At 40.5% G+C, this 23,344-nt stretch overlaps 1 protein-coding gene across 4 annotated transcripts; it reads right to left on the reverse strand.

Moving 5' to 3' along the window:
- Positions 1 to 693: 693 nt before the first annotated feature.
- DIPK1A (divergent protein kinase domain 1A) lies at positions 694 to 21,185 on the reverse strand. Of its 4 annotated transcripts, XM_035332831.1 has the most exons (6): positions 20,963 to 21,094; positions 19,429 to 19,510; positions 6,828 to 6,871; positions 6,310 to 6,417; positions 4,769 to 4,945; positions 694 to 3,508 (listed from the first exon to the last, which is right to left on the reverse strand). In XM_035332831.1, exons 2-6 carry the CDS (start codon positions 19,475 to 19,477, stop codon positions 2,696 to 2,698), a joined length of 1,191 nt encoding a protein of 396 aa, XP_035188722.1. In that variant the 5' UTR covers positions 19,478 to 19,510; positions 20,963 to 21,094; the 3' UTR covers positions 694 to 2,695. The 4 variants fall into 4 exon arrangements, with proteins under 4 accessions (XP_035188722.1, XP_035188719.1, XP_035188720.1 ...); XM_035332828.1 differs by lacking the exon at positions 19,429 to 19,510 and having other exon boundaries at positions 6,737 to 6,871; positions 20,963 to 21,185; XM_035332829.1 differs by lacking the exon at positions 20,963 to 21,094 and having other exon boundaries at positions 6,737 to 6,871.
- Positions 21,186 to 23,344: the final 2,159 nt, after the last annotated feature.

Raw genomic sequence — 23,344 nt, forward strand, 5'->3', positions numbered from 1 at the left:
GAATATGTTTATAATTCAGCTATTCTGTAGCCTTAAGAATTTTTATATGAACTCCTTCAGAAAAGAAAAGTGTGGAAGACAAGGCTACCACATTAGAATTATTCCCATATCAAAGGAAAATACTGATAAAAATTAATGTAACTCGTAAGAAAAAAAATACATAAAAGAACTTGTTCTTTCTAACTTCGAAAAGATTGAATTTTTTAAAAAAAATCAGTTTTATTGCTTTAGAGCTTTTCTTTCAGATTATGTAATACTATTGGAGATCAGTATGTATCTTAAGTAAAAATCTTAGGTAGCCTTAAGCTTTCAGGAATATGTACAGCAACATTTATCCTGCTGTGACTTAGTGAAGCTGACAGGAATATATCTTGAGGTATTTAAGCTTCCTCCAGTAAGTGAAATAAGTACTTCCACAGTCTTAGTGCTGCTGGAACAGGTATTGTCTTAAGGTTAAACCTTTTACACTCTTCAGTGATCAGACAAGGGAATTTCCTCTCTAAGTTGCGTACACATAATCACAGAGGATGTGACTTGCCTTATTTTATCCTTCATCTCAGGTTCATAGATACTTGTTTCTCATTAGACTTACTGAAGTTGCTTGCACACTGAGAACAAGAGTCAAGGAGACTACAGGGCTGAGTTTTGCTTAAAGATAGTGACAGTTATTGAAAGAAAAAAGGAGGCCTGTTATTTATTTTAAAAGTGTATTTTTCCAATGAAAGCTCAAACTTGGTGCAACAGCAATAAAAATGAAGGCTCTATACAACAAATGGCACTACTATTTTCCAGTTTTTCCAAAAAGCTGTTTAATATACCCAACTGTACTTTGGATTCCAAGACTTTTTTTCCCCCAAACCTAGTAGCAATTAGTCAGATTTTTTTTTCCACCAAGAATGTGACTGCTTTTACATTGAGTGCAGTGCTGGTTACAAATACTTAATTTAGCTCCAGGATGAAGGATATTACCACATCAAGAGACAATAGTTAGCATAGCATAGTCATTCTTAAACTAAAAAAGCTGGTGTTTACAAAGAGCACAATTCTTAGCCCAAGCTGCATAATACGACATGCAGTATGGAGAAGTGATCTGATTTTAGTCCTATATTAGGCTTACTTATTCAAGAAAGGCATTTAATACCGGACCTTTACACAAATAAACAACTTTTTAAATAATGAAATAAAGCTCATCCGTACCTACACTGAAACTGAATTAAGGGGCCAGCTATCTTGAGGAACAGGGATGACTGCTACTAAAAATCACTAAGGCTTTTGACTGCTTCATACCTAAAACATTTATAAATTAAACATTAACAGATAAGCACTGAGCACAGTATTAAGGTGCACATCCCATTCTGTACAAGTGTGAGGACAGATGAAAATTGAAGAAACAGCAGGGATGCTGATTAAAAGTATAATAGTGGTATGTCACGTAGAGTGCCAGGATCAGATTGTGGTCACTTAAGACTGGAGAGTTATGACTGATAGATACTACTAGAAAAAACAAGACATTCTACAGCATGCCATTCTACCTTGTTACTAGCTATTACCTCCATTTTTGCAAATTTAACTAGTCTGCTAATTTTTTGCTATGTAATCTTTAAAAAAAGTAAAGAAAAAAAAAATCAAAACTATAATCCTGAACAATTCAACTTCTGTCCTGCAGTTGTGACCCAGCTTTGCCTTTCTGCAGTATTTAGGGAGGATTTAAGCACAAGTGTATAGCTAAGTTTTTGTGGGCAGTAAAGATTCAAGACTTTATACACAACTGTTACTTGTTTAATTTGTCACAAAGCAGGTTTTTACTATGCAGGTTTTCTTTTTTTAAGCTGTTAATACATTTTTGCTATCAGCACTTATTAAAATTAATTATCTTATAAAATGGCATAGTCCACAGACTTACTTTTCAAAGTTTTCCACAGCTTAACTTCAGTTAGAAGTAAAATAATTACACTTTCAAAAAATGTTTATATTGCTGCTAGAGTATGTACATCCTTTTAAGTAATAACATCCTAAAGATCTTGGCTCCCAACATGGTTGGACTTTAAAGTGTTGAACTAAAACATTCAAGATGCAAGTATGAGGTAACAAGGTATAAACAAAAACTAATTTAAATCTCATATTACAACCTATCAGTTCCAGAATAAATTTTTCCATAGTTTAAAAATTATCTATTAATGTGCAAATTCTGCTATGCCAAGGTATTAGTAAACTTCAAGTGCAGCTCAGTTTATACGCAACAGCAGCTTGGCCTCAGCCACACTATTTACAGTAGTGGTGGATCCTCAAAACTACTCAGGATAAAAATCTCTTCCAGGTATTTCACAAGTGAACAACAATTTTCACATATTTGTATGATGTTGCATTAGTTGATGTGGTGGCACACTGAGTACTTTCGTCCTATTCAAGATCTGACAAAGTGCACAGAACAATCAAGCATGCAGGGTTGTTTTTGTTTCTGTAACAGCACCCTGGAACTCCAGAAGTGCTTTTGGCCTCTGCCTGATTGCTTAGTTGTATGTTCATCCTTTGAAAAGCTTTGTCATACAGTACTGACTAAAGGGCAAGAGTAAAAGAGCCATTCCTGAAATCTGGGTAAAGAAGGGTCTTAAAAAAAGCTGCACATCATTTTTATCAAACATGGTAGGCCACCTCTAATGGCAGGCAGGCATCAGTATTTCTGCTGGTGGAGAAGCTAAGAATCATTTGTATAGGAAATTTTCTTCCACAGCAATGTTTTTAGGTTATTGAGTATTAAAGAATGCTCCATTTCCATCTGATTTGCTGTGACTTTAAGGGCAATACACAAATATAGTTGTTTTTCTAGTTCTTCATGAATATCCAAAGGAGCACCACGAAGCAGATAGTCTTTAAGTAGCTGACAGACTTTTGCCAAGTTTGGCTGAATAATTTCTGTGGTACATCTCATTTTACTTTGGTCACATACAGTTCTACAGTCTGTACCATAGACACAGTCTATGTCTGATTCACAAGGACGATCTTTAATCATTTCCTTCAAATTCATTTCTGGCACAATTTTCCTCATGTCCATCATTTTCAAATCATATTTATCATTGTATCCCAAGTTTTTGGCACTTGTATCACACATAAGAAAGTTTCCATAAGGTCCATGGAAAACATCTTCCACAAATTCTAAAAGCCCTATAGCTATTTTTGCCTTTCTTGGCCATGATGGAGTAAACCACTGGTCCATGCTTCTTCTGAAGCCAGAAGGAATGAAAAGTTCTATAATCCATGGAAGACTGATTCCATAGAGAGAGGTATATTCAACTCTTTCGATCACATAAAGATCCCCACAAAAACCCATCAGCTTGGGAGTATGTTCTTTGTCCTGTAAGATCACCATTAACAGGAACTCATCTAGCTGCAGAAGTGCCCATGCAGACTTTGCTTCTGGCAAAGAAACTCTACCATCTTTGTTTCCATCAGCAAAAGATAAGATGAGATTAACCAGTTCTGAAAGATTTCCTTGTTCACCCAACTTTGCCTAAAAGCAACAAACAAAAAAGATTAAGTTCATTAACTACCAGCAATCCATCCATAATTCTCCCTCCTTTTGGTATGGTAGGGTATATTATGTTCTAGTGTTCATTGGTTATAGATGTTACAAGACTTGCTGCCAGGATGCCTGAGGAGCGTTCTTCTTGTTCTGTTTTCCAAAGCACCCAGCATACAATCTTCTGAAAGTACCAGTGTTCTTTGCATTTCAAAATGCAAGGATTAGAATTCAAATGCTGATTTTTCTAAAGACTAGTCTGACCAAGAACAGAGTAGCTTGGTAAACATTTTCTTATAAAAAGTAAGTAGAATTCAGATGTTTAGAGCGGGTTTCGTTTTCAGCTGATTAAGCCTTATAGGTGTAGAGAAATTACACCACAAACTTTACTTCAGACAACTATACAAAATTCTAAGACCTCTAGTACAAACCTCGTACTGTAAGTGCACTGAAATACTTAATTCTGTTACTGATACAGCCATGTCCATTGTATCAATATGAAGAAAAAACCATTGCTGGAGTCAGAACCATTGCATTTTCAATTATTAACAATGCACACAGAAACAATGTCACACAGACATTTCTTAAATTTTCCTAAAACCTATTCTAAAAACATGCTGCACATCCAATCCGAGAGACAGCCACTGTAATGTGTTAGCAACTATCATCAGCTTTTACATAACTTTATTATATGTGTGCACGTTAGTACACATACACTCACTCAGCTAGAACAGCCTTATTTCTAGCACTGGAGACATACGAGCTATGTCAATAGCAGGAGAATTTTAGGACATAAAGCTCCAAATCAGTGTTGACACACAAACATAATGACTTCATATTATAAAATTCTGTTGTAGCATTAAGCAACAGAAAAAATATATAGTTCAGTTAACACAGTAACACTTCCCAAACATGAACACTTTTCAAATTGTGCTTGTCTTTGGGGTTATTGCAACAAGTTTCAAAGTAGCAGAAGCATGTATATATTATGAATATATTTTTTCTATACCAATGAAAGCTGTAGATGTGCAAGATGCATACCAGCTTCCACCTGTTAAAAAGTAAGGAAAAAATTGTTAGTTGCTTCTAACTTTAAGGTAAGCACCTCTGGGACAAACTATTTTTGAGCTGATTATTTTTCCAACATTTACTTGGACAAGGCTCGTACAATAGGGCATTCTCTCCAGCTACAGAAAAATAAGCCAATAAAACATAAGCATGTCACAATAAAATGACCAGACATATACTTACTTTAAAAAGACCATACACCATTTCTTTGAATTTCTCAACAGTGGTTCCTCTTGTTGGTTTATCGAATAGAACTATTTCCTTCCTTGGTTCTGGATCAGTACCAAAATCAAATTGAGCAGCTTCTTCCATCTGGCATTTTATAACTCCTTGAAGATTTCCCCAGATTCCTAAATACATCTATGCAGGTAGAGAGATAAAAACACTGTGGAAGTCCATCTGAATATCATCTGAACCCCAACTGCTGCTTCAGAAGTCAAGCAGCAGCACAGATGAGTACACTGAGTCCTGTTCACAGACAGTGCACACAGTACATTAAAACAGTGGCAGCTTCAAATACAATACACTATTGCAGGGACTTATGAGACACTATACTGTCAAAATATAAAGAGCTTGATAAACAGTATCCTGGCATTACTATCCAGAGTTCAAGAAGCATTTGGACAATGCTCTCAGACACATGGTTTGATTTTTTGGGTGGTCCTTTGGGGACCCAGGAGTTGGACTCGATGATCCTTGCGGGTCCCTTCCAACCCGGAAACTCTATGATTCTGTATCTTTGCTTAGGTTAAGAGTCTGCTGATTCTGTTTGGGAAGCAGGATAGCAGAGAGATAGTATGCTGTGCAAGAGCATGGGTAGGCATATTGTCAAAATGTGGAAGGATCTCATAATCTCCTTGGAAACTGGATTCTGTAACTGTGGAATTAAAGATTTCATGGAAGTTACAGGCTTCCTGCTCTTTTAAACTACAAGACTGTGAGGATTCAGTCAGGAAAACTTCTTTGCTTACTCTTCAGCTAGACACAAGTGATCCATATAACACAGTTATCAAAAATTCACCTGAATGCATTAATGGAACACTGAAATTATGCATGATGTGTATTCAGGGAAACAGAGCAACTAACTCCAACATATCTGTGCTGTACTTGGGATTTGACTTGAAACTGCAGATCTAGGCAGCTACAGCAGCTTATGCAGAGGCCACTGCTATGGCTGATGGTTCTTGATTCTGAATGTATCTTGGTGTCTTCTCACCTATACAAGCACAGCCGTTTCTACAGCTGCACTGTCTGCTGGATCAGAAAAGTTGCTACAGCTTAATGCCCTACAGACAAGAAAACCGGCAACTCCCTCTGAATAAAATCAGCTGCTTTAGCCAGATCATCCAAATCTCTGGGACTCGGGCCTACACAGTGGAAAGGGGCAGGCACCTGGACAGGCAGGAACCACATAGACTATCACCACCTCCAGACACACTCAGATCCCAGCAGAGCAGTTCCCAATCAATAAAGCATAGTCATGTTAAAGTACAAAGTGCGGAACAGGAGCAGAACTGCATTGCTCCTCATTGTGATGTAGCTTCTCTAGCAGGCAATCTGCAAAAGGGAAATGCTACATTATAATCTCTGCCCCTTCAGCCTCTCAGAGGCACAGTCTGTGTGTCTTAAAATCAATAGAAGGAAGTTAGAGCAATGCCTGCACACAGAATCACTGAGATTTCAGTGGGAAATGATAAAGATAAGTTAGATGAGTAAAGCCTTACCTGCTTATTGGGCTTTGTGGACAAACATTTTCCAAAATACAGTGTTCCTTTTGCACAAAGACTGCTACATGCTGACCCATCAATAACTCCAGTCTTGTATTTGTCACACTGAAACAAACATGAAGAAAAGTATTTAATACATTGACCAAAAAAGGAGGCAACAACCATCTCTCTCCCAACATCTGACCCTTGAAAGAAGTTAAAAAAAAAAAAAAGGGGGGGAAAGGGAAATCAAAGAAAATTTTAATAACCCTACATCAAAACAACAGTAAGAAATAACTGGTTTTATCTGTAATAGAAGATATAGTATTATTTCAACACAACAGAATAGTAGCATTTGATTAATTTACATCTGGCAGTGACTGAACTGGCTGTGGAATTAGTCCAGACAAACACTTCAGAAAAAAGCTATGCTAAGCGTACTTACTATTATTTTCCTACAGTCATGTCCTCTGCATAGTTCTGTGTAGGTAGAGTACTGGACATACATAACCCAGCTGCCAATAAATACTACTAACCAAGAGATGAAGAGATATTTCATCCGCATGTATGAGAAACGTACCTAGAGAACACAAAGAGAAAGTATTCTTTGTAATATATTAAAGCATTAGTCAGAATGATAGAAACAAACAGGAATTTCACATCCACAGTGATAAAATAAGCAGACTGCATTACATGGAACATCCACTTCCATCAGTGAACAGACAGGGGAGGCCAGTTTGACTTATTTAAAAGGAAAGAAAATTAGGATATAAATAGAAGGAAAGATGACACCCTCAAAGGGCAAGCCATGCTTCAAAAACAAATTTGATTAAAAATATTATAAACTGTCAAAGCTCAACTGCTTTTTTTTTTTTTTTTTTTTCTTCCCCCCTAAGATCAGTTGCCTGTGTTCTGATTCCGGTAAAGCAAATCCAACAGACCAGGAATCTGGTCAGAAAATAATGTGTTAAAAGTATAAAACACTGATATACAACGAGCGGGATGAACATCAGGGATAGGTTCCCTGTGCTGAAGTCTCCCATTCCTTCCTTGAAATGTCATTATTTAATTATGTGAGTAAAACTCCTCTAACTAGCCTTATCTTCAGTGGTCCTTCCCGTAACTGTAAGCAACGTTCCCATTTTGTTTCTGTGGCCTCACATTTCTGTTTTGCACTAGGGGATGAGAAAGTATAAACTAAGAGTTAAGGGAGTGCTAAGTGCTTTGTAGAGGAGGGGGCAAGTCATGATTTTTTTAATTCATCTAAGACTGTGTGCTAAAAGTTTGATTTCCATACCTGAACTAGGATTAGAAAAAGAATTACGAAGTCAGGATCAGTTTTAGCAACAGGATATAAGGAAAGTGCATGAGAGCAGTTATACTGGGTTAGTCTGAGATCCATTTCCATTGAGCCACCCGATCTCCAACAACTGTTACAAATAGATGCTGTAGGAAGAGTGATAACATATATATCCCAAATACTCTCCCATTTTCCTCCTGAGGATCTTTCCAAGCCAGATGTGATTTTCTATATATAGTAAGTCTCAAATAATTTACCTTTTGTAAACTTACCCAGCCTCCCTTAAAATCTATGTAAGTTTTTAGCATCCACAACACTCTTTAGAAATCAGTTCCACTGATCTATCCATTTTTTCATGGGTCAGGGCCTGAACTTCATTTTGCTTAAATCTGGCTTTGTTTGATACCCACTAGTTCATGTAACCATTCCATACTGGTCTCAAACTGTGCCAGGGGATGTTTAGATGGGACATTTGGAAGAATTTCTCCATGGAGAAGGTGGTCAAGCATTGGAATGGGCTGCCAAGTGGTCAAGTGCCTATCTCTGGAGATATTTAAGAGATGTGGATGTGGCTCTAAGGAACATGGTTTAATGATCAGAGTCTGTAGGTCAGGTTGATAGCTGGGACTTGATGATCTTGAAGGACATTTCCAACCTAAGTGATTCTATCTTTACAAAAGGTTCTGAGAAAGGTAATAAGAATGAGCAGTTTTGTCACTACATTTATTTATATATATACATACACACACACAAAATATATATATATTGCTTATACACACGCACACACTTATGAGATGGGTTAACTTAGTAATTATGTATGCATATACATACTAATTTCAGATGGCTCCATTCATACAGGAGAAAAAGCACTGTAATTCCAAGTTCTCAATTGCAGTAATTCCAAATTACTACAATTTGATAATAGTTAACCTAAATCACAGTAAATATATGGCTTCAGCTTTTACATGTTTTATATTTTTGAAAAAAAAAAAAAAAATACTGTCACTAAATAAAATACTTCTCTGCAAATACAGGAAGATCATTATTTTAGAATGCACAAAGATCCTTTACCTAGTTTGCTAGCTTTCATAAGCGTATGCTGGCAAGCTCCTCCTTTAGAGTTAGGAGCTACCCCAGCATCCTGAGGTTCACCTGTACTTCATAAGCACGTTGCTGCCCCCCCTTGAGCAGAACAGAAACACAGCCCTGCCTTGGGCACATCCTGCTTTCCCATGAGCACCCACGGCCACCCCACAACCCAGCAGTTTCAGCAGCAGTTCCTCCACAGGCTGAGCACACAGCGACGTGGCAGGCCGGGCTGTGGGAAGGCCTGTGAGGTGCCACCACCTCCAAGGATACCTTGCAGCCATTACAAACCCCACAGAGCAGAGAAAACTATAGGCTGCACCCTTAGGCCCATCTGACTTGTCTCCCTCCCCCTGAAGAACTGAGCCATACTGCAATCAATGTCTGTTCATAACAGCAGCACAAGCAGCAAGGACATTGCTGCCTACATTGGCAGAGAGTATTCGTGCCACCATTGGAGAGGACCCTCCGTCACTCCAAGTGCATCAACAAGAGCATGGCCTTCTGCTAGGGCCCACCCAAACACCTGTACCCATGGCTGGCAGTCTGGGCAAGAACACAGAATCTTCAGGTTCAGAACTGACTGAACTTGTGGTTATCATCTGAAGTTTCAGGCTTCCCTCTTTGGTTTCAAGCATTCATTTCCTTTTCTAAATATGTAATTTATTTTTAAGGAAAAAAGATAAAAGAAGCAGTTCTAAAACCGTAGCTTGGTTTAATACCTAACTGAAAAAAAACTGACTTTTTCAAACCATAACAAGTACAACCACCAGGTACCAGCGTTCCGCTCTCAACCTAGTGTGGTTCCAACTCTTCCACGGTAACTTCCCTCACAACACACTTTCCACACAGGCACTCAGTCCATCGAAGGACTAAAGAGGAAGTGTACTTTGACTCCATGTAGTTCTGTAAGGAACATCAAGTCTCAAAGAGAAGCAGCAATGCAAGCAACAGGAGAAAAAAAACTGCTAGGAAAATGATGCTATATGTCTTAGCCCCTAATTTTATATCCTATTATCATTCCAATTTACAGCTTAGTGATTTAAAAAAGAAAAACAGATAATTATGAATCAAGGAGAAAGTGCATGCAAGGCGTTTTAAAACTTTAAAATGGAAAAGAGCAATCCCAAACTCTAAAAGCAAGTGTATTTAACTGTTACTGCAATCCTAAAGATATGACTCATTCTAAAAGAATGGATGAGAGCATTCTGGTTGTATTTTTAGAAAAACAGGTATGCCCAAATGACCCTAAGATAACAGTGCTACTAACATCAAAGGCCTCAGTCCAAGGAAATCTCAATTCTCACTCACCCATCCCACCCCGCAAGCAAAACCACCAAAATGCCTGAAGTGAACAGCACAATAAATTAACCCAACAAGTTACACAGAAAAGCAAGAGCACGCCTGTATGGCCTTCAGGCAGCTCTAGCATAAATATTGCTCTTGATGCTTTGTGTTACTCCAAAACACACAATACCACAAAAATCCAAATCAAATAATGTTTGTGGCTCCAAGATGCTAATGAATACATAAACACAATCTCTGCACAAAGGTAAACGTAAGTACAAAAAAGGGTGAACACTTCCTGAGGACAAGCAGCAGATCAACACACCCAAGGCCTCAAAGGCAATGACTCATACCTAAATGTAGATCTCAAAGTCTCAGTCCACTGCCCTCATCACAATTTCATATTCCTCTCCTACAACAGAAGAAAAATATTTTAATATACTCTTGATGTGATCTACTGAAGCTTGTTTAAATCTGCACATTCAAAGCTACAGTTAAAAAAAAAAAAAAGCATCACTACAGTTCATTTGGGAACAACCCTCAACTTCAGTCATCTTACTGAAGTAAATGAGAGTTGTAATGTACTTATATACAAGTCTAATGCAAGAGTCTTGATTTCTAAGTGGATTTTTTTCTCCATAGGATCTTGTACATGCACTTGTCCACTTTATATACTAGGCCATGATTATCCACATTTCAGATGAAAAGTCACACGATGACCTGGTCATAGAGCCACAGGAACTTCACTGACAGGTAAACAGGTCAGAAACTGTGTCAAATTCTAATTTTTTCTGCTTTTAAAAACTGGAACTAAAACAGAGCAATCACATCTTTGGACCTGCTGCGGCTGCAATTTCACTACATAAACTGCCCAGTACTGCTTCCTTGCATCTCCATACTGAAGACAACAGTCATCGTAATGACGCCCAACAAACTGTGAGTCTACACCACAGATGAAAACAGGGAGTTGATCTGATTCACAGAACAACCCTGCAAATAGTTGTGTCAGCACAGTTGTGGGATAGCACATCATGGAAAAAAAAAAAAAAAAGGCAGAAATATCCTCATCTAATTTTGATAATAACCTTTTAAAACTGTGGCCTTATTCTGAAGTTTTGCTCCTCCACTGCCAGTGTTACAAGTGAAGCCTGTTTAAAGGCAACAAACTGCAAACAATACTTATCATTCACCCTTTAGATTGCTGAAGAGAGTAAATTAACATTCCTTTCTGTAACATACATAGCATATTAATGTATCAAAAAGTCACTTGGAAAAAAAACGTACCCACCCACAGTAAATCATATTTATAGAATCCTTGCTCTTCTCTAAACATCCACAAGTAAGACTATTATTGTTTATCATTAAATAACTTAAATGTTTTGTTTATCCTGTCTAAGATGTGCTACCAGGATTTCAAATTAAAAAACTGATTACGGTAGGGTAGATGTCTGATAGTTTAATGGAACTGTACACATCTTTAATATAAACATGGATTAAGAGGAACATGCAATAAGAGTATCCACACATTTACTAAAACAAACAAACAAAAAGACTTTCAAAGATTTTGGCCACATGAAAAATAGAAGTGCTTGAGTACCCACGTTTTTTACGTATCACTAGAGAAGGAAATAGATGGAAGAAAACTGCTTTAGAGAAAGCTTCAATCTACACTTTGGAAAGAGCTGTAGAGAACCAACGGATTATCATGCTAGACTACATTTATCATTTACAAGTACTTGTAAAAACATGACAAACCACCAATGCCATTTCCTCTTGGAAGAACTAAACAAAGGGCAGACCCACAACACCCAGAGGTGGGTGATCCAGGCTGGATGGCTGCAGCCCACCTCATCAAGGTGAATCCCTGTGCCTTTGCACACACTCACTTGACTCTATCCTAAAACTACCTGGTTAAAAAAAAAAAAGATTTAACTGTTGTTTTTTTTCTGGTGATGCATCTTGACCAGAAAGTCCCTTCAACCAGTTCTTCTTTTAAGGTATTTCATTGGGAGTGTTTTAGAAAGAAACAATTTAAACCGTTTTCCTCAGAGCCACAAAGACCTTAGTTGGAGTAACATGTAATTTCCTGTAAGGCTTGTTATCCATAATATGGATACAAACTGGAAGGAGTACAAAAGGAGACCAACAATAATGGTGTGTGGTTTACAGCACATTTAGAAACTGCTTAGAAAACTTAGGAGGAAACAGGCTGGTGAACACAGAACAGAAAAACAAAACTGGAGGCAAAGGGCTGGGGAACATCAAAAGAGAAATGCTTTATATAAGCCCTTCCCTTTGGAAGAACACTACTAAAATGAAAGAATGCCAAGATTTTAATGTTATTTCCTAGTCTAAAAATACCACATCTACAAGGTTATAACATTAAGAATCACAAACTTTCTTGGAAGCCATGCTACTTCGGCAGACGGATGAGGAGCAGCAGGAGTCATCTGAGACATGAACCAGCAGTAAATGAGAACTGATACTTTACCCATCAGTTCAGAAATAATTTTCCCCATACAGAAGAGATCCGAGTTCATGCTCAGCTGGAGCTTGTCTTTGTTTTCATCCTGTCCATTTTCCATGTTTAGTCATTTATAATTTTCACCTATTAGTTTTTTCTTTTCAGTATCCATCCCAAGGTGTTTGCTTAGCCAGTCCTCTCAAGCCACATGTCATCTGCTATTCTCTTCCAGCCATTTCCAGTCTGTTTTCATCCCCTCTGACTGCAACACTGGCCTAGGCTTCAGTCTTCCTCCACTGTCTGTCATCCTTTCTCAGGCAGCAGTTCCCAGCACTGCTCAGGGCTCCATCTTGCTTCTTCAGTTTTCCAACCACAACTTTCATGCTGAAGAACCCCTGCCCTCAGCTACTGCCCACCTCCAGAATTCACTTGTCACCCACTCGTCACACACACTCGTCCTTCACAGCTTGGGGAAGCCAGCAGATACGGTGTGGCAAAGCAGTAGGAGCATGTCTTGTTCCCTGTTCTCACCTCTAGTACCAAAAGAAAGCTGTGAGCAGGGCAGATGGATTCTCTGCAGAGCTTATTCTTTGCACTCAATCATGCTGTTTCAATACACAAAATAAACAAAAAGCTGCAACCAAGACCTATTCTTCCCCAGCAGGGCTGTCCCAGGCAGGCCACGTTACCAGTCTTGAGGCAGTCACTCCGCCAGCAGAGGTCTCTTGGAGCACAGTTTTGAACTGAGAGGTGTGTGAGACCAGCAGAGCCAAAACATTTAACGTACAGCATGGATGGATTGCCTGGTCTGGCTGTGTTGTAAGCACACAAACACATTTTCCTCAGACAGTCTGCAGAACACAATGTGTTTTCTTGGTGGTGGTTGTGGTTTTTTTCCACCTTCCCACTTACTACTGGTTGAAGAGCAGACAATACATAACAATTTTAGCACTTACAAATAAACATGACATTATAGTCATTCAGGTTTAATGTCTACTGTAATTATTTATTTTCATTTGTTCTTATACCCCATAAAAAATACGCTTTCGTAAGCTAGAGTTTAACTTTTTTTTTAGTGGCTTCAGCATGGCAATAATACCAATGAGTGCTCCGTAGAGTAGTTCCTGATAATATCTATGTGAGTCATTCATCTATTTTTACGTTGGCCTAATGTTTCTCTAACTCAATACAGCAGCAAACGGAAAGAATAACCTTCACCTCTGCAAACACAATGAGAAACAGCAACATCAGAAGAGGAATACAAAAGCTATTTGTAATTAAAGCACAGTATTTTGAGAAAATCAGATTATATTCAGTTACTGTTAACTATTCAGTGAAGGCATGGTCATTAGTTTTTGTACTCACCTTTTTGTTAGGATTAAGTTCTATTCAGCTGAGCAAACAGCTGCCCATTATTCTCATTTCCACTGTTTTGCCCACATCCTCTGCCAGAGGTTACCAGCACAGACCAGAGTCCGTAGAAGCAAACACACTTAGATCTCGTATTCTGGGGGTCAGGCTCTGCATGAAAACTGACGTACACTGCAAGCTTGCAATAGTCAAATAATGAGGTGGGGTAGCTAAGGTACGGGCAGCATGCTTAAAAACCTTATTTTAGGTTTTAAAATAGCACAGTGTTCTTCTACCTAGGTCTGCTGCCAGCACGTGCACACACAAGAAAAGATCTTGTTTGGACTTTCAAGTAAGTCCATCTCCTTCCTACCCAAATTCCCACTCTCCTCAGGCTACAGCCACTGCGATGCAGCACTACCGGCAGCAAGAGAGAACATCAATCTCCTATACTCCATCCAGCACTCAGCCCGCAGCAGCTGGAAAGGCTGACAGATGGCATACTGACAATTCCTTCACATCAGAGCTTTCTCCAGAAATGTTTTTGAAGTTAGTAGCCCAACAGTATGAGCATCATAAATTAGGAACTCAATAGCAAAGCTGGATGCCTTCTCTCTCTCATGTACTTTAATTTTAGTGTCTTTCATTTAAGAAGTTACGTTTCTTCAAATTATTATTTTTTTAATCCTAGCAGAAATCATCTCATATCTTAACATGCCCTGTACATATTTTTGAAGGAAACACTTTCCCTCCAAGATCCATTCTTCTAGATACTATTTAATTCATAAAGTAAATAACAGCACTGGTTAAATATAAACCAAAAAATATTTCCAATCCAAGTGGCATAATTTAATTCACGTAAAACACCATGTTCATGGCTTTCCCCTTTTACCCTCAAAAGGGCAGGCTGCAACACTAAGGCAGGACCAACTTTGCAAATCTTTAAGAGAAGAAAAAAAAATCAAGTCAACACAAACTATTCAATTATAGCATTTCCTACTTTCTTCCTTTTCAAGGCTACTATCTATAAACAAACTGCAACCAGAACGTCTATTCTTGCAGCATAAAAGAACCTGATTTACATCTCAGCCATGCTAAAAATCATATGCCAAAGAAGTATGTGAACGACTGCCAATACTTACGATTACACTGATAAAGGTTCAATGTTAGGTTTACTTAGCTTCCTTGGGGCAGCATACAGAGGACCTATTTCATACAGTCCAAGTCCATGTTCAGCCCATATTGTATTCTACATTGCCTTTAAATTCTGTTATTCAAGTCAGACAAAGAGGATGATAAAGTGAAACCATGGCCCCCACCATTTCTTTCCAAAATCCATGTGCACAACAAGTTATTGAGAAACAAAATGTCTTTGTGGACACCGGTATCTCCCTAAGGATGGCCAAGCCTTGCGTTGATAACTCCTTTTATTCCAGTATTGTGATCCATCTGTAACTCATTTATTCTAACACGAAGTTCAAGGAGGAAGATTTGTGTCTTAGTGGAATTTTCCCACAAGGGGGAGATCATCACTTCATGTAGAGAAAAGCCAGAAGCAGCTCTGACAGGTGTGAGCTGTTCTGCTTATCTCAGTGCCTACTTTCACCTCCCTTTTGGTGTTAGCATTCAGCATCCTCACTGAATAGACTCAGGACCGCTGCTTGGTAGTGTTCAGATGAAACAGCTTCACCAATGGCCACTTTTCATGTAGGATGGGGAGGGGCTGACCCTTTTTACTCCTTCCAAATGGGAAAGCCCAGCTTACCTAGGGATCATTTTCCAGTTCCCACCCTATTGCACATTTCACTTAAACAAAACCAAAACAAAAACAGAAAATACACACACAATCTTACTTCAACTTTTGTCTATAAGATGGATATTGCCCTGAAACAAATTAATCAAACCAACGCAGAAGCTATTGCAAGACACCTCCTTTCTTCTGCATCAGATGTTCTGGCAACTCCACGTGCTTTTCCTTAAAAGCAATTTTTAGTTTTGTTTGTCCGAAGAAGTATGATTTAACAGAACCTGTCATAATCTGAAATAGATTCCACAGTTTGATTCCCAACACCACACATAAAAATGATCTATGATAAAAATTGCATCAGCACAGAGTTTCTGGATATGTTTACTTCAAACCGCCAGCACATCTTCTAGGGCTTTCTAGCTCACACAAGTCCAAATCTGGATCTTTAACTCCATCACACACACTTTCAGAGGTTCAAAGTAACATGACAACTTCTATTATGTGAAATTCTACCCACGAACACGAAGGGGTACCAACCATAATGGTAGGCAGTTTTCAGTAATTCAAGCAACATCTGTGAGAAACAGAAGCTCATAAAACTTCAGAAAAAAACATGAGTCGCAAATTATTATGAACAAGCAACCACAAGAAGGGCACAGATGTGATTTACAGAAACTAAATGAAAATATATGAAGGATTATTGTTCCACAGCTGTAGCCAGTCTGGAAAATCAGTCTGCATAGAACAGCATGCTTGGGGCAAAGTTTGAGTAAGAAAAAGAGTATTTGTTTCTTCCAAATTGATTTTCTTTTTTAGAAGTGAACCTTTCATAGCTATTTAATTACCCAGTGCTTAATAAAACATTGCAGAACACCTACAGGGAAAACTAAAAATGATTTTTATCACTTTTTCATTTCTACAGACAATTCTGACAATGGTCTTTGTAAAGCCTGTCACAAGACTCTTCTCTATTATTTTATTAATAGGATTACCAAAAAATTCTAATAAAACTATTTTCTTTATTCTGCCCCCCTCCTGGAATAATAGGAAGTTCCAATGAATCAGGAATCATTGCAAGTAAGTTCTAATGATTATCTTTCATCTATCTGAAAGAAAAGATGTAGTGATTTCCTTTAGGGAGTGAGCTTCTTCTTTTTTAGCAATTTCTAGTAACCCTAATATTGTAGAACAGAAATACTACAAAACACAGTAACACTGGTAAAATCTAAAAAAGAACATTTGAAATAAACAATCAATTTTAGGCAAAACTGTTTCATTTATAAAAAAATACTTAGAAACCAACATTTTCTGGGACAACAACCCCCCTGCCTTCCCCACAGTTTCTTGCTGACTGCTTCCATGAATGTTTACAACACTAAACTTCAAACCAAAGGGCTATTTAAAGCAACTTCTTTAAACGCATACCATTTAGTACAATCTCAGAGACTAGCAATGGTCTGCAAGCCTCAGGACCACTGCTGAGCATTGACCATATTCATAGCACAAGAAATAATACCATATTATCCGCATTTATCCAAATTTGTCCTCCTCCTCACAAAGACAGAGAAAATGCATTTGGGACAGAAAATCCTCCCTAGATGCCATCTGAATACATCATACACTTGGCATGAAGTTCTGGAGAAGCTGTATTTATTCCGGGCTCAGCACTGTGCCAATGCATACTTGTGTGGCTCTTGACCGGCGGGACTCACGTCTTGCCAGTTCAGAGCACGGACACAAGCACACACCTGCTTGCAGAAGACCACAAGGTTCTGTTGTGGTTGTGATTCAGGGGGCATTATTTTATTCTGGACCTCCTTATCAGAGTCAGCAAAAGGTCTGATCATTATTTTGTTCTTCCCATGAATTCTCCCTACCAAACTTCCATTTTAAAATCAGTCTAGACACGTTTAGCCCACTTCATCTAGGAAACGTCAGAATGACTGACAGTTCTGAAGTGATAAAAAACAAAGAAAATTCAAAACTAGGAAATACAATTTCTCTATTCTGCTCCACTCTTCCAACAAGACTTTACACACGAGCCAGGGAACACACAGAAGAAGGAAAGCACTTGTAAAGGATACTTAAAAGGTTATTACGGCATCAACTTCATCCATCATTTGTACATTCTGCTAAGTCATACGCACTGAATAATAATTAGACATTCATTCCCTGGAACAGAACTGGAAACCACTTCTGGCAAAATTCAAGCCTGGATGCACTCCAAAGCATATGGAGAGTAGCAGATCAAAATGCAACATAACTATTTGCCAATTTTTTGATAAGTATACTTTTTATTTAAAACATTCTTATGGTTAAGGGATATAAAAGTGTTCATTAGTTTTACACTATAGACAGTTTCATTGTCCAAAGTATTTCACATAATCATTGTCTAGTAATCCTCTCCAAATCGCTCTCTCAGTTTGTTCCACGTTGGCAACAAGAAAGAACAGATAAAAATTGTAAGCTGATCATGCTAGAAATGCTGGTTTGTTCAGTGTTCAGGTTGATTTATGGATCATAGGATGCACTTCAGGTAGGCTGACATAACCTCTGAAAATATTAGCTCACGCTGTCTTGGATGCCATACCCTGGGCACATTCACATTTTTAAGAGCATACAATGCACACTTAAGATTATGCTATTGCCTCAAATTACTTGTATCCTGAATAATCCAACAGGACCTATCGTTTGAAATTCAAAAGGGATAACAATCCCCAGAAAGCAGGATGTTCCCCCTTAAAAGGTTAAGCAACAACAACAACGAAAGGATTAAAAGCTTATACAAAATGATGATGATACATTATATGGGGCTTGAAAACTTGTTCATTCTTTAGTCCTTCAAAGACAGTGTCTTTTATGTTACTGAAGTCGACAGGATGTCCCTAATGATCTGCAAACTTGGTCCAGAACCTCTAGCAGCCAGAAAGCTTCCAAGCCTGGAAGAGTCCTTTGCATGAATATTGACATGCGCAATACTGCTGGCTTGCCCTCAGCCTCATATCCCAATTATTAACTACAGCTATCAGAAAGAACTTCAGGACAGTTTCATCAATTTGGGATACTAGCCTCTCCTTGCAAAACCTAAATCACAGCTGTAGAAAAGTGTAAGTCACCCAATTGTAAGATCCAATAAATTTGGTTTTGGTTTGGTTTTTGGCGGTATTTAGTATTGTTGAGAAGTTTGTCAGGTCTGGAATTTTTTGTTGTTTTGTTTCACTATTACAAGTCTTATTTACAAGCCTTACAGTCCAAGCACCGGGAAATTTTTGTATTTCATAGTTGCTACTGTTTTGTGTTGAAACTTTGGCACTGTTGTACCTGTGCATCTCTAACCTCTAAGTTTTGAACTGAAGCAGGATGTCCAGAAGTTTGCCCAGCTCATTTTTATATGAGCTGATGATAATTGGCAGCATATTGCCCTTCACTAGAAAGATCAAATTATTACCATTCTGCATGCAAGCTAAAGAACATGTCAAATACTGACAATAAATAATAACAGCACATTTGGCATAAGAGCATCAGTTGCAAACCAGCTCATAACATCCCACTCGTACTGCAGCAGAAAAGATAGAGGAGGTACTAAATTCTTCGTTGCAGAACTTGATGTTCTATCAACTCACTTCACAACAGTTTTCAAAAAGAATGGAACACCAGCCAATAACATTTGGAAGTCAGTCAGCAATGCTTTCCATGGTACAGTCATCTTCCCTGGTGTGCTACATTAAATATTGCATAGCAACACCGCACAAGTCCTGGAACTCCCCTCTCACTCATAGCTACATCTCAGAAAGTTAAGTCTAGCATTTAGTTAGGGAGCGTTGGCCTCTGGAGACAAAAATCTCCATAGAGCACTCAGAGAGTAATTAGGAGAGTTGAACCATGAATACATTTGTCACGTACCAACAGTAGCATGCTGCCACAAGTCAATATATTGATAGCTTGCTACCATTCTGCAGATGCATCAATTACCAACACGCATTCACTTTGTAACACAGAAAAATAAGTTAACGTTTACAAAGCTCTTACTAGCTCTCCTCAAAACAGGTGTGTAGAAGACTCCAGTAGTTTCCAGGGTGAGAAAGCACAAGCAGAAATATTTTTAAAATTTGCAACAGAAACAAATATTTGACTTCTTCGACTTTTCTAATAAATGACCTGGCAGTTTCTTAAGAGATTTTAAAATCACACGTCGTGCTGGAAAGGCCTTAAAGTAAACACTGCGACAAATGGAGAAAAAGTTATCCAACATCAGCACACAATGATCAGAGACAGACTTATCATCAAGGCAAAGAAGACAGACAATGTACAGAATCCTAGTTTGAAAGGTAGCACACATACTGTGAATTCATTTTTATTTGTCCCAGAGACTTTCTCCTACGGGAATCCAAATGCTGCACAAGTATCCACTCTGGTAAAGAGTTCAAGGAGAATATTTTCTGGTCTACAAATCAAGTGATATTTGACCTAGATTTGCTTATACATACCATAAAACAAATGCCAAAGAAGATAAGGTTATACCTGTGTCTGTACACTTCTCTTTGGATTTTAGATCCCATTTTAGGCAGGTCCAAAAAGAGAATGGGATCAGAAAAGTTCCAGATGAGAAGGAATTAACACATTAGAGACTTTAAGACGCATCAGGACAAAGTTCAAATTTTTAGTCCAACAATCAGAAAACATTTAATAAGATAGGAATAGATGACAGCCATAAGTAGCATATAAGCAAATATTGTATTAATCCCCACCAACTCAAACACTCACGTTAACTATAATTGAATTTAAGAGCTGAGGAACTGGCTTGAAGCTGGGACAGGGGAGGGTCAGGCTGGGTGTTAGGAAAAGGTTCTTCATTGAGGGGGTGGTCGGGCACTGGGACAGGCTCCCCAGGGCAGGGGACACGGCACAGAGTTGGTGGAGTTCAAGGAGCATTTGGACAACACTGACATATGGTCTGACTTTTGGGCGGTCCTTTGGGGACCCAGGAGTTGGACCTTGCGGGTCCCTTCCAACTTGGATTGGAACATACGGAGCTGCAGCACCCCACGCGTGTACCGGGCCGTGTGGCAGAGCGCGGCCAGCAGCGTGCCCCCAGGCGCCGTGCCCACTGCACCGACCCGCCGGGGCGGCCAAGGAAACGGGGACGGCTGCCCAGGGGGCTCAGGGAGCCGGGCGGCGGCGTGGCCCGGCCCGCAGCCTCTCGGGCCCAGGAGGCCCGGCCCGGCCCGGCGGGCAGGAGAAAGGGGCGGCGGAGGTGCGGTGGCCCCGAGCCCGGCCCGCACCTGCTCCCGCGCCGTCCAGGGACCCGGCCACCTCTCGGCCCCGGCCGGGCCGGGCCGAGTGACGCAAGGAGCGCTGCGGGGGACGCCCGCCCGGGAGGGAACGGCAGGCTGCCGGCACCGGCCGCCTCGCACCCGCGGCCTCGCCGCCGGCCTACCTGCGCGTAGTGGGGCTGCCGGAGCCAGGCCCCCGGGAAGAGCCGCCTCGCCATGGCAATGGCATATCCCCGCAGCCGGCGGGGCGGAGAGGGGGGCGGCGCGGCGCTTCCCCGCCAGCCCGGCCTGCCGGCAGAGCCGCACCGCCGGCCCGGCCGCGAGCAGCAGGAGGAGCGCGGCACAGCACCGCCGGCCGCCGAGCGGGATCCGCTGTCAGGCGCCGCGCGCGGAGGGCGGGCAGCTGCCGCCGGCTGGCGGGGGAAGGCGGCGGCCTGAGGGAGCGGGGCGGGGCGCGGGGCGGCACCGCCGCTGGCTCCGGTCCCTGCCCGCGGCCGGCGCGGGTGCACCGCGGCGAGGTGCGGGGACGGGGCAGGTACCGGCCGCCACACAGCGCTCAGCCCCCAGCGCCCAGCCCGGGGAGAACTACGGAGGAGCCTGTTAATGAATAACGTGTCCCGGTCACTGCAGGCAGCCCGCCGCCCGTCACCGACCGGCCGTTAGACAGCGGCGGGGCTGCCGCAGCCCCGGCCGAGCATTTCACTCATAGTAGCGGGGAGAGGCTGGCCCAGCGACCCCCGCAGCCCCCGGCCTCCTGCCCGCCGGCTGCCCCACACTGGCCCCTAAGTCCCAGCCAGCACGCTCTGGACAGCAGGTGCGTACCTCTGTGTCCTTCCGGCACTCCTGCAGCACTGACAGTGTTCAACAGCAGGCTTACTGCTGGAAGGAAAATAAAAATGTGCGTTTGTGACTACCTTTGTCATGGCAGCTGCCTCTGCTAGCACCCGTAAGTACCACTGGACTAGACCACAACGTTAGGTAACTGGTGTCACGCTTGCCACCCAGGGCATGAGGGAGTGACTTGGGCCTTGCTGAGTGTATGCATGTGGCAGCGGTCCCCAGCACCACTCCTCCTCACTCCTTGGCCATTTGTTCAGAGAGACAGGTGGCCATGGAGTGGTGTAGCATTAACACTTGAGGGACATCAGGTCTTACAAGTGGGACAGAATAACCCATCAGTTCTTTACCATGTGGTCTCCTAAGGCTTCACATGTTGTGGGAAGTCCCAGTCCAATTGAATTAGTGGGAACATTGCTAACTTCAAGTAAAATTGTCCTTTGTTACGTTGCATTTAATTTTGTTCTGTCTCCTTGCATATATAACTGGTTAGTTTTTTAACACAATGTCTTTAGAGTCAGAAGCTGGCAGACTCCAGCTCTGATGCTTTTTGGCAGTGGGACTTTAGGCAAAAGGATAATGCCACAGTGTGGGGATAAAAATAATGAAATGACCATAACATTCTGTGGCCTTTTTTGTTCTGTACGTGTACCAAAGAAAGCTGCTTTGATTAAAAGAAATGTTATGAAAATGCTAGTGTAAGAATAAGTTATGATTTTCTGGCAAGGAAAGATGTGTATCTGGAAACCAAATGTTAGGAGGTCACAAAGTATTAAAAGTCTTCAGAATTTAAAGGGAGTCGTACTTCAAGATCTAAGAACACTCCGTGACCGCTTTTTGAATAATCTAATCACTGCCAGACTCACTCTGAACTATAAATCTGAAAATTAATTAGTAAGATTTGGCACTCCTGTAAAAGCAATTCTGGCTTTAATAACAGGCAGTGACTCTCACAGTCAGAGCATTTTTTTTCTCTTCCTATTCAGGCAGGCCCAGATGGCTGTGCTTTCTGCATCACCTCCCTCTACAGTTCAGTGGTTTGCACAAGCTTAGCTAGATTATGGGCACGCAACGGAAAGGCAACACAAGAGGAAACTACAGAGCAGACATTTAAACGTTTTGCTGAATAATCTCTAGCAGTTACTTCATCCAGTGCTCCATGCCAACCCTTGGAACAAGAGGCTGGGATTAATATGAAATGTGGGTCTCCCATATGGCTGGCCAGGATCTAAATGTTTCATTCTTGTTACATCTGGATCCAAACAGTTCCTGGCATATGTTCATTAGGGGATATATTTTTCACTTAGTACACGATCTCTTAGTCATCTGTGAGAGCAGGTGCTTTATGCCAGCACTGAAGTATTTAGTTATTCTTTAAGTACTCTTTGTGATCAGGCTTTGCTAGATGCTATTTCAGCCTTTTTCGGCTACCTGTTAAACACCAAATTGCCAGTTAGGCCCCAGTAGATGCAATGCCCATGGCATTGAGGGGGTGTATAAAACCAAAGGAACATTCTAAAGATTGGGGGACAGATGCAGAAAAAGCAACAGAGATTGAAAATAAATCGTACTGATGTATTTACAGAACATCCTTTCCATTCACACATACCTTTCCATTCTGCGTTTCACACATTATTCATTTTTGTAAGCCAGTGCCAACACTTTGTTATGTCTTAATGCCAAAACAGTAAAAGTTACACTGATTTATT

The sequence above is a fragment of the Oxyura jamaicensis genome, chromosome 8 (genome assembly GCF_011077185.1).
Source record: "Oxyura jamaicensis isolate SHBP4307 breed ruddy duck chromosome 8, BPBGC_Ojam_1.0, whole genome shotgun sequence".
Classification (NCBI taxonomy): domain Eukaryota; kingdom Metazoa; phylum Chordata; class Aves; order Anseriformes; family Anatidae; genus Oxyura; species Oxyura jamaicensis.

Coding starts and splice junctions, on each gene's coding strand:
- DIPK1A (XM_035332828.1), bottom strand. CDS start 21,016: ATGGCGAGGCGGCTCTTCCCGGGGGCCTGGCTCCGGCAGCCCCACTAC. Junction 6,872..20,962: donor GGCAGCCCCACTACGCGCAG/GTAGGCCGGCGG, acceptor TGTGTTCTCTAG/GTACGTTTCTCATACATGCG. Junction 4,946..6,309: donor CCACAAAGCCCAATAAGCAG/GTAAGGCTTTAC, acceptor CTACCTGCATAG/ATGTATTTAGGAATCTGGGG.